The following is a 12,336-nucleotide window of genomic DNA, read 5'->3' as shown; positions in this document are numbered from 1 at the left end:
GGCCAGCCAGAGACTCCAGCTGGCAGGAGCAGAAGAAGCCCAAAGTAGGGACCTCAGAGAACTCGCTACAGTTCTGAGTGGACTTTCTCTGTCCTGCAAAAACAGCTGTTTGCTCCAAACCTCCCTCTCCTTCACAGCCTCATCACCTTAGCTTCACTCCCCTGCCCACTTACCCTTTTCTCCCCCACCTTGTCTCCCTCAACCCCCTTCTCTTCCATATCCCCTCTCCCTTCGCTTTCCTTTCCCTCTAGTGGGTCCCCTCCTATGTAAGCCCACCCAGGAAAAAAATCCCTGGCACTACTGGTAACATGCCGTTTGCTGCCAGCACATTGTTCACTCTGCTGGTGTGTTCTACATCATCCCCTGCCCTGGATCTGTCTTGTCTAGTTATATGGTGAACTCTTTGGGGGAGGGACTGTGTCTGTGCAGTGCCTAGCACAATGGGACCCCCCCTGGCTGCCCCTTAGGCACTGCTGTAATAAACATGATTAACAATAATAATATGTGAAGGTGGTGAGGGGGGCCATTCATAAATCTCTTCCTCCCCATATTGCGCCACCTAGCTACCTGTCTAGCTCTTCCTAGGCCAGAGGTGGGCAAACTATGGCCCGCGGGCCACATCTGGCCCATGGGACCGTCCTGCCTGGCCCCTGAGCTCCTGGCCTGGGAAGCTCACCTCCAGACTCTCCCCCGCTGTCCCTCTCCCCTGCAGCCTCACCTCGCCGCGCTGCCAGCGCAATGCTCTGGGAGGCGGGGGGAGCGAGCTCCTGGGGCAGTAGAGCTGCAAAGCTTGACCTGACCTGGTGCTCTGTGCTGCGCGGCGCGACTACCTCTCCTGGTGCAGCTGCACGGCCAGCCACCGGTGCTCCAGGCAGTGTGGTAAGGGGGCAGGGAGCGGGGGGGGTTGGGGTTGGATAGATGGCAGGGGAATTCGGGGGGTGGTCAGGGCCGTGGATAGGGGTCGGGGCGGTCAGAGGGTGGGTAACAGGGGGGTTGAGTGGGGGCAGGGGTGCTGGGGGGGCAGTCAGGAAGGAGAGGAGAGGTTGGATGGGGCAGCGGGGGCGGTCAGGGGACAGGGAATTGGGGGGTGGATGGGGCAGGGGTCCGGGGGGGCAGTCAGGAAGGAGAGGAGAGGTTGGATGGGGCAGCGGGGGCGGTCAGGGGACAGGGAGTCAGGGGGTGGATGGGGCAGGGGTCCGGGGGGGCAGTCAGGAAGGAGGGGGGGGTTGGATGGGATGGTGGGGGGCAGTTAGGGGTGAGCGGTCTGGGGGCAGTTAGGGGACCGAGAGCAGGGGGGATGGATGGGGCAGGGGGCCGTCAGGGAACAGGGTGGGTTGGATGGGGCAGGAGTCCTGGGGGGTCTCATCAGGGGGCGAGAAGCAGGTGGGGTCGGATAGGGGGTGGTGGATGGGCCATGCCTGGCTGTTTTGGGACGCACAGCCTCCCCTAACCGACCCTCCATACAATTTCAGAAACCCGATGCGGCCCTCAGGCCAAAAAGTTTGTCCGCCCCTTTCCTAGGCCATCTCCCCAACTTCTTTGATCCTGTCCTGGTCCTGGGAGGGGATCTGGGGTCTGATCCAAAGTATGGCAGCTTGGTGTGCGTCCTGGCTGTGCAGGGGGGAAAGTCCTCTCCATGGTTCACCTGGGGTGAAAGAAACAAGACTGGAATTGGTTGTTCTCTTAAATCAGCCGGAGGGAGTCAAATCTAGCACCTGATGTAACTCCACCATGGCCTGGGTGATGTGGGAATGAGTGGAGCCTGAACATCTTACTCCAGCTACTAGTGCATCAGTTACAAAGCCTGGGGAGGGCTGTGAAATGACTGTAACGCATACAACCCCTCCTGGGTGGGACACCCTCTTCCTTCCCTCCCACACCCCTTCTGCAGCATGTTGCCGTTTGCTGATAAGGTTCGTGTGTGCGCTTCACATACTCCTGCTCTTGGCTGTCCAAGGTGGCAGACAATTGTGGCATGATAGAAGGGTGTGGGGCTCAACCCCAGCTGCGGGATTTGCAATGCTTACTACCAAGTATAGGGCACTCAGTGCCAGTTGTGGAGTGTGTCTGTGCAACATTCACTACAGGACTATGGGGTAGTCAATGACAGTTGTGTGTGTGTGTGTGCATGTCAGGCTTATTGCAAAAATGTGAGACACTCAGTCCCCATGGTGCAGTTGTGCATGTGTGTGTTATTGTATGTGTGTGGAATGCTCGCTGCACAAATGTGGGGCGCTCAGTCCTGGTTATATGTGCATGTGTATCATGATCACTATAGAAATTTGGTGATCTCAGCCTGGCAATCATTTTAGTGTCTCTATTCTGAACTCCTTGCTTTCTGTGGATATTTTTCCAGCCCTGGGATGCGCAGTGTACTCAATGCCCTTTGTAGTGTCTAAAACAAAAAGGCCAAACAAAACCATCTGACCCACAAATAATCAGTTATCTTTAATGTTTAACTCCATCCTGATGAAGGCTATTGTGAACTACACACAATGGACAATGCTACCCTGTTCCTGACCTAGGCTTGATTCTCAATTCACACCATCTTCCTTGATTCCATAAATGTGAAGACCCAGCCAGTCTGAGATTGGTATGTGTTGATGACAGGTATCTATACTAGCATCTGGAAGGGAATAGCCTTTATGTGCAGGAGGGATGAGAGGGAATTCTGAGTAATCATGACACATCTTAAGCTACTGTAGTGGAGGTGACCCAATCCAAATAACTCAGGTAGAATTCTGGGGTCCCAGTTCTTGTCTCTGCCAGCAGATGTCACTGTAAGGCAATCACATAACTGAAATAAATGGTTTCAATGCAGAATCGTTGAGCCCTTTCTAGGACTTGGCTTTGGACTGTCACTGGCCACCCAAGGATTATCGGAACTATAGGGGGGTCTCACACGGTATTTAAAGACGTTGACACAATTATCCCCAGAGTCTGCTACTAAAAGCAGCCCAGAGTTGGAACAAGCCACTCCTGCAGGCTTCCGCAGCCCCTTAGAAACCAGGCAGATGGGAGACCCGCTCTTGGGGAACAGGTGGACTGCTCGGTGCTGTTCATCTGCCACAATTATGTTGCCTTCTACGTCGGCACAGACCCCAGCTGGGTTGCCAAACTGGTGCCCGTATCTGCAGCCAAGGGAGCCCACCAGCTTATGGTTGCTATTGAAGAGCTTCACGTCACCACATTCCTCGCTCACAATGAACCCGCCATCACGTGCCAAGCAGACATAGCGGGGTCCACGCAGGTTGGAGACGGAGTGGGTATTCTGTATCCTGAAGGCATGGTCCAGAGCAAAACTGTGGACTTTGCCCTGAGTGTAGTCTGCTACCAGGATCCTTCCTGTGGAGTCCACTCCAATACCCCTGGGAGAATCAACCTTCCCGATTTTGATCCACTCCCCTTTGGAAAATTTGGAGTGATGGTTGAAGATGTGGATGGTCCCATTCATCATGTCCGTTACAGCTACCATCCCTGCCCGAGTCACAGTCACATCTTCTGGCAAAAAGGATTCACTTTCCTTTCCCTGTTCCACACATGGTAAGGACTGCAAAGTCTGACCCGAGCGAGTGAGGATGTGGACCCAGGGTGCATTCTCACTAGTCACATAGATAGAGCCATCCAGCGAGCAATGGATTCCACTTGGTCCCCCATAGCGGCAGCCATTGGGGTTGGGGATCTGCTGAACCAGGTCATTTTGTCGGTAGTGGAGGAGGTTTCTGATGTTGTCCAGGTCGTGGCAGATGACCTTTGCCTTCTCAGCCAGCTGGTGGACTTGATGTTCTGTCACCATGCCCATCCCATGATGGTTGCTCAGAAGTGGGCTTGCCTTCTGGAGTGTAGTGTCTGATTTCATTTGGAGCGTGTAAACAGTCTTCAGAAGTTTCTCCTTCCTCCAGGTGGCCTCCAGAGTATAGTCCATGGCTAGTTTCTCTTCCTGTTTGGAAAAAGTGATACAATCATTACAGTCCCCACTGAGCAATATCCTCTGAGGGCAGAGTCTGATTGCAGATACACTAGTGTAACTCCAGAACAGTTCCATTGACTTCAGTGGACCCATGTATTTAAGACCAGATTCTGGCCTCTTATACAAATATATATACAAGAAATAAAGGCAAACAGGGAAGGGGTTACCCTTGTATAACGTCTGATTCCGAGACTCTGGGATTTCCTAAGAAACAGGGCCACATTCTCAGCTGGCGTAAACTGGCATAGGTCCATTGACTTCACTGAAGATTATACTAGCTGAGGATCTGGTGCAGGGTTTTTATAATTCACAGTGGTGTCGGCGCAGGCTAGCCTACAGGATCACTAGGTCTGTATCTGGTACTCTTTGTGTTAGTGGGCTGGCCCCAGCATCGCTTAATTCATTTTTTTCTATAGCTCCATTTATTGAAGCAACACTCAATATTTGCGTAAACCAGTGGTCCCAAAACCTGGGGGGCTCAGAGGAATGTTCAGGAGGGTGCTTCGTGGGGCCCGGGCCAGCCACCAAGGGGGTTGGGGAGGGAGTGCCACTCAGCCCTGCTCTGCCCCCAGCCCCAGCTCCAGCCCCAGCTCCACTCTGCCCTCAGCCCAGCTCCATCAGGCCCCAGCCGCAGCTCTGCTGCTCCGCCCTCAGCCCAGCTCTGCTCTCATTCCCTCTCCACCCCCAGGCCAGCTCCTCCCCCATCCCCAGTTCTCCCCCAGCTTCACCGTCACCCCAAGCTCCTCTGCTGAGCCAACTGTGCAGTAATGGAGGGGGTTGTGGACGGATTCCATTACTTGTAAAGTGGGGGGGGACACGACAGGAAAAGTTTGGACACCACTGGCCTTAAAGAATCAGGCAGATTGTTCAGATGTGGGTTTGCATTGTTTGCTCAACACCAGTTTTGTTTTCAGGTTCAGATGTAGTCAACAGCTTTGCCAAGTGTGAAAAAAATGGTCTTTAAAGAGTCAGAAGGCATGGAAAAAGCACACAGCATCTGTGTGTGGCTTATCTGGTGACTTGCACTCTGAAATAAATGCCCGTGTATTTATTTTAAAAAATCAGACATTCAACGATATGTAATGCTATCATAACCAATGCTAACACAGGGGAGGTTTATGTCTTCCTCCAGAGAGGTTTATGTCTGCTACTGCTGCCCTTAAACTACTGTAGCTGCTCCTTTAACTAAATCAGAAGTGCCTCCTACTTTGAAAGTCAGAGGTTCCACATTCAGTCCCCGCAGACAGTTCAGCCAAGACTGTTGTTACAATTTTATTTGAACCTGAGAGCAGACATAGGGGTTGGGTTGGGGATTTTCTCTCCTTCATCTCTTCAAAAAACAAGACAATTAGGAAATTAAATGCACAAAACTCAGGAAATTTAAAGATATGGGCCCCAGTCCTACAGTCGGTTCCACACAGACTGACTCCATTGCAGGATCAGGGCCCTGGTTCCCATAGGTTTCAGAGTAACAGCCGTGTTAGTCTGTATTCACAAAAAGAAAAGGAGTACTTGTGGCACCTTAGAGACTAACAAATTTATTTGAGCATAAGCTTTCGTGAGCTACAGCTCACTTCATCGGATGCATACACGAAACCATAGTAACCTAAAGGGCTACATTACACAAACTCACTGCATGACCGTTTTAAATAAGAGGAAACCAATGCACCATGAGTCCGAGCGACTAGAGCCGAATTAACGCTCCGAGTGAAGAGTTTATCTGAGAGAAGTAGCCTTTTTAAAAGTGCCTGTATTTCCATGAACAGACTCTGATTTCTACACATTTGTACTTTTTCAATGAGAACCTGTTTTAGCTGCTAGTGGTTGTTTATGAATGATTACGTTGGCTAGATCTTGTACTATGTTCTTTGCAGCATGTGACTGGTCTTCAGCACAAGATGTTGTCACTGCTTCTTGACTAGGTGAGTAAAACTTTCCAAACAATTGCAGGGGGGGAAGACTTCAGGTGCAAGTATCCATCTCGGTGTGTAATTTCCCTTATTTGCATGCAAATATGGGAATGTCTATGAAAACCAGCCATTCCCTAAACAGCCATGCAGACAAAAATCCCATTTGCACAACAGTTTGTGGAAAAGCAAACAAAAACACAGACACAAATATGTTTGAACCCAGCTGTTCTTTGGATCTGAGGGTTGGGAATACAGTGGTGCAGTTTTCTTCTCCATCTACTTTCCACTCACTCAAAGCTCAATTACACTGCAGCACCATGCAGTGACCGGTGCACCTTGGAGCTTGGCCCCCCTGCTTGCTCATGGTGCCAATAATAACCACCTTTTGATCAGTAGATCTCAAAGCACTTTACAAAGGAGGTCAGTGGCATTACCCCCATTTTGGGTATAGAGGAATGGAGACACAGAGACATAAAGTGCCTTGTCCTAGGGCATCTAGCAGTAAAGCCAGCACTCTAACCCCAGGCCACACAGGAATACGCACACCCATAGGCATACAGCGTAGGCTCATACAATGCACATCTTTCTCTGAGACTGTCGTTACAATCAGCAGTCATCCCAGCAATAAGCGTATTACATCCAGAGCTCTGTTTGTGACGTCTGAGCTCGGGCACACATTGAGACAGCAACTTAGGTCAAAGGTTTCCGGCTTGCTTAGCTAAACTTGGACAGTTGATTCCATAGCTGGACTCCTTTTCAGAAGCCACTAATTTTGAGGCCTAACTATGGATTGAGGTGCCAGTTTGCAGGTACCTAGATGGGACAATTTTGGCCTAAACAAAGGCATAAAAACACAGCCCAAGGAAAGCCAAGGAAATACATTGCATATACCTTGTTCTGCTGTGTGCGTGGAGAGCTTTTCCTCCCACTGATTTGCTGCTCCCCTGTTGCTTCCCACATCCCTGCAGCGCAGGTCTCGCAGGAAGGGATGAGCTGGGCTGTGAGCTGCTTTTGTTGTTAGCAACCGAGCTCAACTCAGCTGCTCACTGTGCCTGTGTCAACATGACTGGGCTGCCTAACCCAAGCAGGGCTGGACTTCTGGAAGCAGAGCAGGCCCGGACCTCTGTAAGCAGAGCAGGCCCATTGGGAAAGGCAATGCAGCACACTAATGGGAGAACTACACCTGTAGGGAGCAGGGCCAGGAGGCAGGGAAGTAGGGATTGTCCCATCACTTGCACCTTCCTCTGAGGATCTCAAAGCACTTTGTACACATTAGTGAGTTAATTTTTGCAGCAGGGCAGGACAGGGCAGAATTATCATTCCCATTTTACAGATGGGGAGACTGAGGCACAGGAGGTTAAAGGCCAAATCCTGCCCTGGGCTGTGCTGGTGGGAGAAGAGGGCATAGGGTGCTCAGCACCAGCACAGAGCTCTTACCTAGCTCTCAAGAGAATGCTAGGAAAGGGGCTGTCATCTGTACCTGGAGGGCTTGCTGCTTCTTCTCATGGGGGGCAGGTGTGTCCTGGTAGACTGAGTACAGGGCTGGGGCAGTCGGGACTGCTGGGTCCTTTTACTGACTGTGCTGCTGATTCACTGTGTGACCTTGGGCCAGTCACTTTCCATCCCTGTGCCTCAGGCTTCCCATGTATAAAATGGGAGATAGTGATTCTTTCCCAACTCTGCGAGGTGCTTTGAGATCAATGAATGAGAAGCTGCTACGCATTATTATTGTCAATGAAGCAGCTCGGAGCCCCTCCGGTGCCCAGTCTGAGCTATCTCATGCCCTGCACTTGCTGGATGACTCTTGTATTAACAAGCAGGTCTGTTCTCCTCCACCCCCTCCAGCATGGCTCTGACTGGTAATGGCAGGATTTGCTCTAACGGAATATGCTACCCAAGGTTACATGGCAAGATGGTGGCAAAGACAGGAATAAATGCCAGTTCTTCTTACGCCTGGATTTATGCTGCAACAACTACTAGACCATGCTTCTCCGCTTCCAGCTTCTCTCCAATGACCAGGTGTACACCCTGTCTGCCATTATGCTTGCCCTTCTGTTTCCCATCCCGGCTGAAAACTAGCAGATCAAAGACAACCAATGGCCCAAAACAATCAAACTTCTAGGGCATGGGCTCAGGTTTGGTTTCAAGGATGCAGTGGGAGGACCTTTACCTGAGCCATTTCAGCCCCCTAGTGAAAGTGTTGTACATCTGCTCAGCTCAAGTAAGGAAAAGACTCATGACTGTCATGAATCTACCCTTATGACTGTTCCTGTACCCAGAAGAATCAGCTGGGTACAATCTGAAATGTCTGGATCAGAATTTCCCCAAACACTGGTGGGGTTGGGATGTAGGAGTTTTGGTTCTATCTGTTGCAGAGATGGGCTAAAGCTGGGGAGTATGTATCTGGAGCAGAACTTCCCTGAATTTGAATCTACAGGTGGGCTTGGTTCTGTTCAGTGCTGAGGTGGATTCAAGCTATGGAGCATGCGTCTGGATCAGAACTTCACCAAAGTCTGGGGATGTTTGAATCTGGAATCTCTGGTTCTGTCCCTGTTGCTGTTCTGTTGCTGAGATGGACTCAGGTTGGATCTGGAGTTTGGATTGTTGTACTGAGCTATGGCTTTTGTATCTAGCTCAGAACTTCCCTGAAGTATGGGGGTGTTTGGATCAGGGATTTCATTCTGTCTGCAGTGGAAACAGCTCCAGCTGTGGAGCTTGGATCTAGGTGAGCCATCTCCCAAAGGTTGGGGGTGTTTGGATTTGGGGTCTCCAGTGCAAATAAATATCATATATAACTAGAGGTGACAAGCAGGACAGTCTCAGCTGGACACTGGGAGGACTGTAGGAGGCTTCAAAAACCATCTCCCACGGCAACAGGGTTTGACCTTTTGTTGCGCTGTTGTTGGTTTGATAAACAAACACAGCCATTGGCCCTTGGGCTCACATTCACCTTTTCAGGACTGTGGCCCTGTCACAACCTGTTTGAGAGCCACCCCCGAAGCCCTAGAGACACCTCTGTCAAGGCAAGGTCCTGACAGAGCTCAGCGCCCTGCCTTGGCCAGGCCCACCTTGGGACAAGGGACTGCAGGGCACGGAGACAGAAGTACTCCTTGCTCCCTTGTGGAGATATCCCAAGTCCCAGTACTAACTGGCTGCCTGGCTCAGTTGTGGGGTGGGCTGGGCTGCAGGGACAGAGATCCAGGGGCCCAATTCAGGCTTGCCATAAGGAGGTTCCTCTCCCATTGATTCCAGTAGAGTGCCCCCGATTAAGCTAGCCCCAGGTGAGTTGTATGAAAGGGGTAACTCCTCCCACAGCTCCATTGACCTCCAACAATATTAGGAGCCCTCTGGGAGTTCAGGCAAGTTCTAAAGGGGATTCCCTCTTCTGAAGCCTGTCTGCATTCCAGATGGAGATCTCTGTTGTGGGCATGATAGCTTCTGGGGGAGCATGCATAGCCCACCTGGGGACCTGGAAGGTGCCCTGAAATGCCAGCGGCATCAGGGAGATAGGGGAAGTAAGGCCAAGAGACTATACAGAGAAGCAGTCGACAGGCATCCCAACGTGGAGGACTAATTGTGTTGAAGAAGGTAAGGTTTATTCTTCTTGGTGAAATGGTCTATTGCAATTATTCATCAATTGGCTGCCTCAGGGATCTAGTAACAGGCTGAGGAAGGGGCCTCCCATCCATACCACAGAAGGCAGTGGGGCAGCAGGGTAATGCTATATATATGGGGGTAAATTCCTTCTTGCCCCCTGCATGTGATCTGCTGATTTCCTGAAGAATGAGCTTTGATTACCTAGTTTTAGCCTGATCACAAAGTTATCCAGCCCTTTAAAAGACCAGCCACAGAATGTGATCATATAGATCCTGCACAGGTCTCAAAAGAACATGCATATCTTTGCATTCACTTCTGCTGTTTTTAACCTCTGTCTGGGATAGGCACAGGGAAATCCCCCCTTGAGGGCATACTCTACCTGCCAAGTACAAAAGGAGACAGAGAGCTTCCCCTCTTCCCTGGGACAACTATGGTGGAGCTGGGAGGTCATATCCCTGAACAGGTCTCTGGAAGCATCACTGCTCCTTCCCCACTGCCCATGTGTGGCTCTCTCCTAACTTGGATGGCAGAGTAACAGCTACTGCCTTGAGGAAAAAGCAAAAGAAATATCCCATATCTTCTCCACACGCCCAGCCCCTCGCCATCAGGAAGTAGGAGAGTGCAGAGGACCAGTTACCTATACAGCCAAAGACACATATAGTTTCAGTTCAGGTAGATTTCATTAACCCTTTGATTTTGGGCATCTCCATTCCCAGAAACATAAGCAGCAGCTTTAGGGATCCTGAAAAGGGCTACAGCCTGTTTGGCAATGTCATCATTAATAATAATAAAAATACATACCACCGTGCAAACACCAATGCTGCTCACTACCTTCCCACTCAGCCTGGATGTTTGACTGCAGTTTCCCCATCTGGTCACCAGGAGGCTTAGTCTATCTAAATAACCACGGAAGAAAAATAACTGTCAATAGTTAAAAAACAAAGTGTGTGAGAGAGACAGAGTTTACCAGCCGTGCATTTTAAAACAATAACTGAAGTAAAAGCAGGTTTCAGAGTAACAGCCGTGTTAGTCTGTATTCGCAAAAAGAAAAGGAGTACTTGTGGCACCTTAGAGACTAACCAATTTATTTGAGCATGAGCTTTCGTGAGCTACAGCTCACTTCATCGGATGCATACCGTGGAAACTGCAGCAGACTTTATATACACACAGAGAATATGAAACAATACCTCCTCCCACCCCACTGTCCTGCTGGTAATAGCTTATCTAAAGTGATCATCAAGTTGGGCCATTTCCAGCACAAATCCAGGTTTTCTCACCCTCCACCCCCCCCCCCCCCCCCACAAATTCACTCTCCTGCTGGTAATAGCCCATCCAAAGTGACAACTCTCTACACAATGTGCATGATAATCAAGTTGGGCCATTTCCTGCACAAATCTGGGTTCTCTCACCCCCTCACCCCCCTCCAAAAAACACACACACAAACTCACTCTCCTGCTGGTAATAGCTCATCCAAAGTGACCACTCTCCCTACAATGTGCATGGTAATCAAGGTGGGCCATGTCCAGCACAAATCCAGGCTTTCTCACCCCCTCCCCCCCTTTTTTTTTCCAGGGACACACACACACACACAAACTCACTCTCCTGCTGGCAATAGCTCATCCAAACTGACCACTCTCCAAGTTTAAATCCAAGTTAAACCAGAACGTCTTTTGGGGGGGGGGGTAGGAAAAAACAAGGGGAAATAGGCTACCTTGCATAATGACTTAGCCACTCCCAGTCTCTATTTAAGCCTAAATTAATAGTATCCAATTTGCAAATGAATTCCAATTCAGCAGTTTCTCGCTCGAGTCTGGATTTGAAGTTTTTTTGTTTTAAGATAGCGACCTTCATGTCTGTAATTGCTTGACCAGAGAGATTGAAGTGTTCTCCGACTGGTTTATGAATGTTATAATTCTTGACATCTGATTTGTGTCCATTTATTCTTTTACGTAGAGACTGTCCAGTTTGACCAATGTAAATGGCAGAGGGGCATTGCTGGCACATGATGGCATATATCACATTGGTGGATGTGCAGGTGAACGAGCCTCTGATAGTGTGGCTGATGTTATTAGGCCCTGTGATGGTGTCCCCTGAATAGATATGTGGGCACAGTTGGCAACGGGCTTTGTTGCAAGGATAAGTTCCTGGGTTAGTGGTTCTGTTGTGTGGTATGTGGTTGTTGGTGAGTATTTGCTTCAGGTTGCGGGGCTGTCTGTAGGCAAGGACTGGCCTGTCTCCCAAGACTTGAGAGAGTGTTGGGTCATCCTTTAGGATAGGTTGTAGATCCTTAATAATGCGTTGGAGGGGTTTTAGTTGGGGGCTGAAGGTGATGGCTAGTGGCGTTCTGTTATTTTCTTTGTTAGGCCTGTCCTGTAGTAGGTGACTTCTGGGAACTCTTCTGGCTCTATCAATCTGTTTCTTCACTTCCGCAGGTGGGTATTGTAGTTGTAAGAATGCTTGATAGAGATCTTGTAGGTGTTTGTCTCTGTCTGAGGGGTTGGAGCAAATGCGGTTGTATCGCAGAGCTTGGCTGTAGACGATGGATCGTGTGGTGTGGTCAGGGTGAAAGCTGGAGGCATGTAGGTAGGAATAACGGTCAGTAGGTTTCCGGTATAGGGTGGTGTTTATGTGACCATTGTTTATTAGCACTGTAGTGTCCAGGAAGTGGATCTCTTGTGTGGACTGGACCAGGCTGAGGTTGATGGTGGGATGGAAGTTGTTGAAATCATGGTGGAATTCCTCAAGGGCTTCTTTTCCATGGGTCCAGATGATGAAGATGTCATCAATATAGCGCAAGTAGAGTAGGGGCGTTAGGGGACGAGAGCTGAGGAAGCGTTGTTCTAAATAAGCCATAAAAAT

General features: G+C 49.9%; 1 protein-coding gene across 1 annotated transcript; it reads right to left on the bottom strand.

Annotated features, from left to right (window-relative positions):
- Positions 1–2,424: 2,424 nt before the first annotated feature.
- On the bottom strand, positions 2,425–6,894 carry NHLRC4 (NHL repeat containing 4). Its single transcript, XM_048866735.1, has 2 exons — positions 6,772–6,894; positions 2,425–3,940 (listed from the first exon to the last, which is right to left on the bottom strand). The coding sequence occupies exons 1-2, from the start codon at positions 6,838–6,840 to the stop codon at positions 2,813–2,815; spliced, it is 1,197 nt and encodes a 398-aa protein (XP_048722692.1). The 5' UTR covers positions 6,841–6,894; the 3' UTR covers positions 2,425–2,812.
- Positions 6,895–12,336: the final 5,442 nt, after the last annotated feature.

Source organism: Caretta caretta, chromosome 10, assembly GCF_965140235.1.
Source record: "Caretta caretta isolate rCarCar2 chromosome 10, rCarCar1.hap1, whole genome shotgun sequence".
NCBI lineage: Eukaryota > Metazoa > Chordata > Testudines > Cheloniidae > Caretta > Caretta caretta.
The sequence above is the reverse complement of the archived record's forward strand: the minus strand, read 5'-3'. Positions and strand labels throughout refer to the sequence as shown.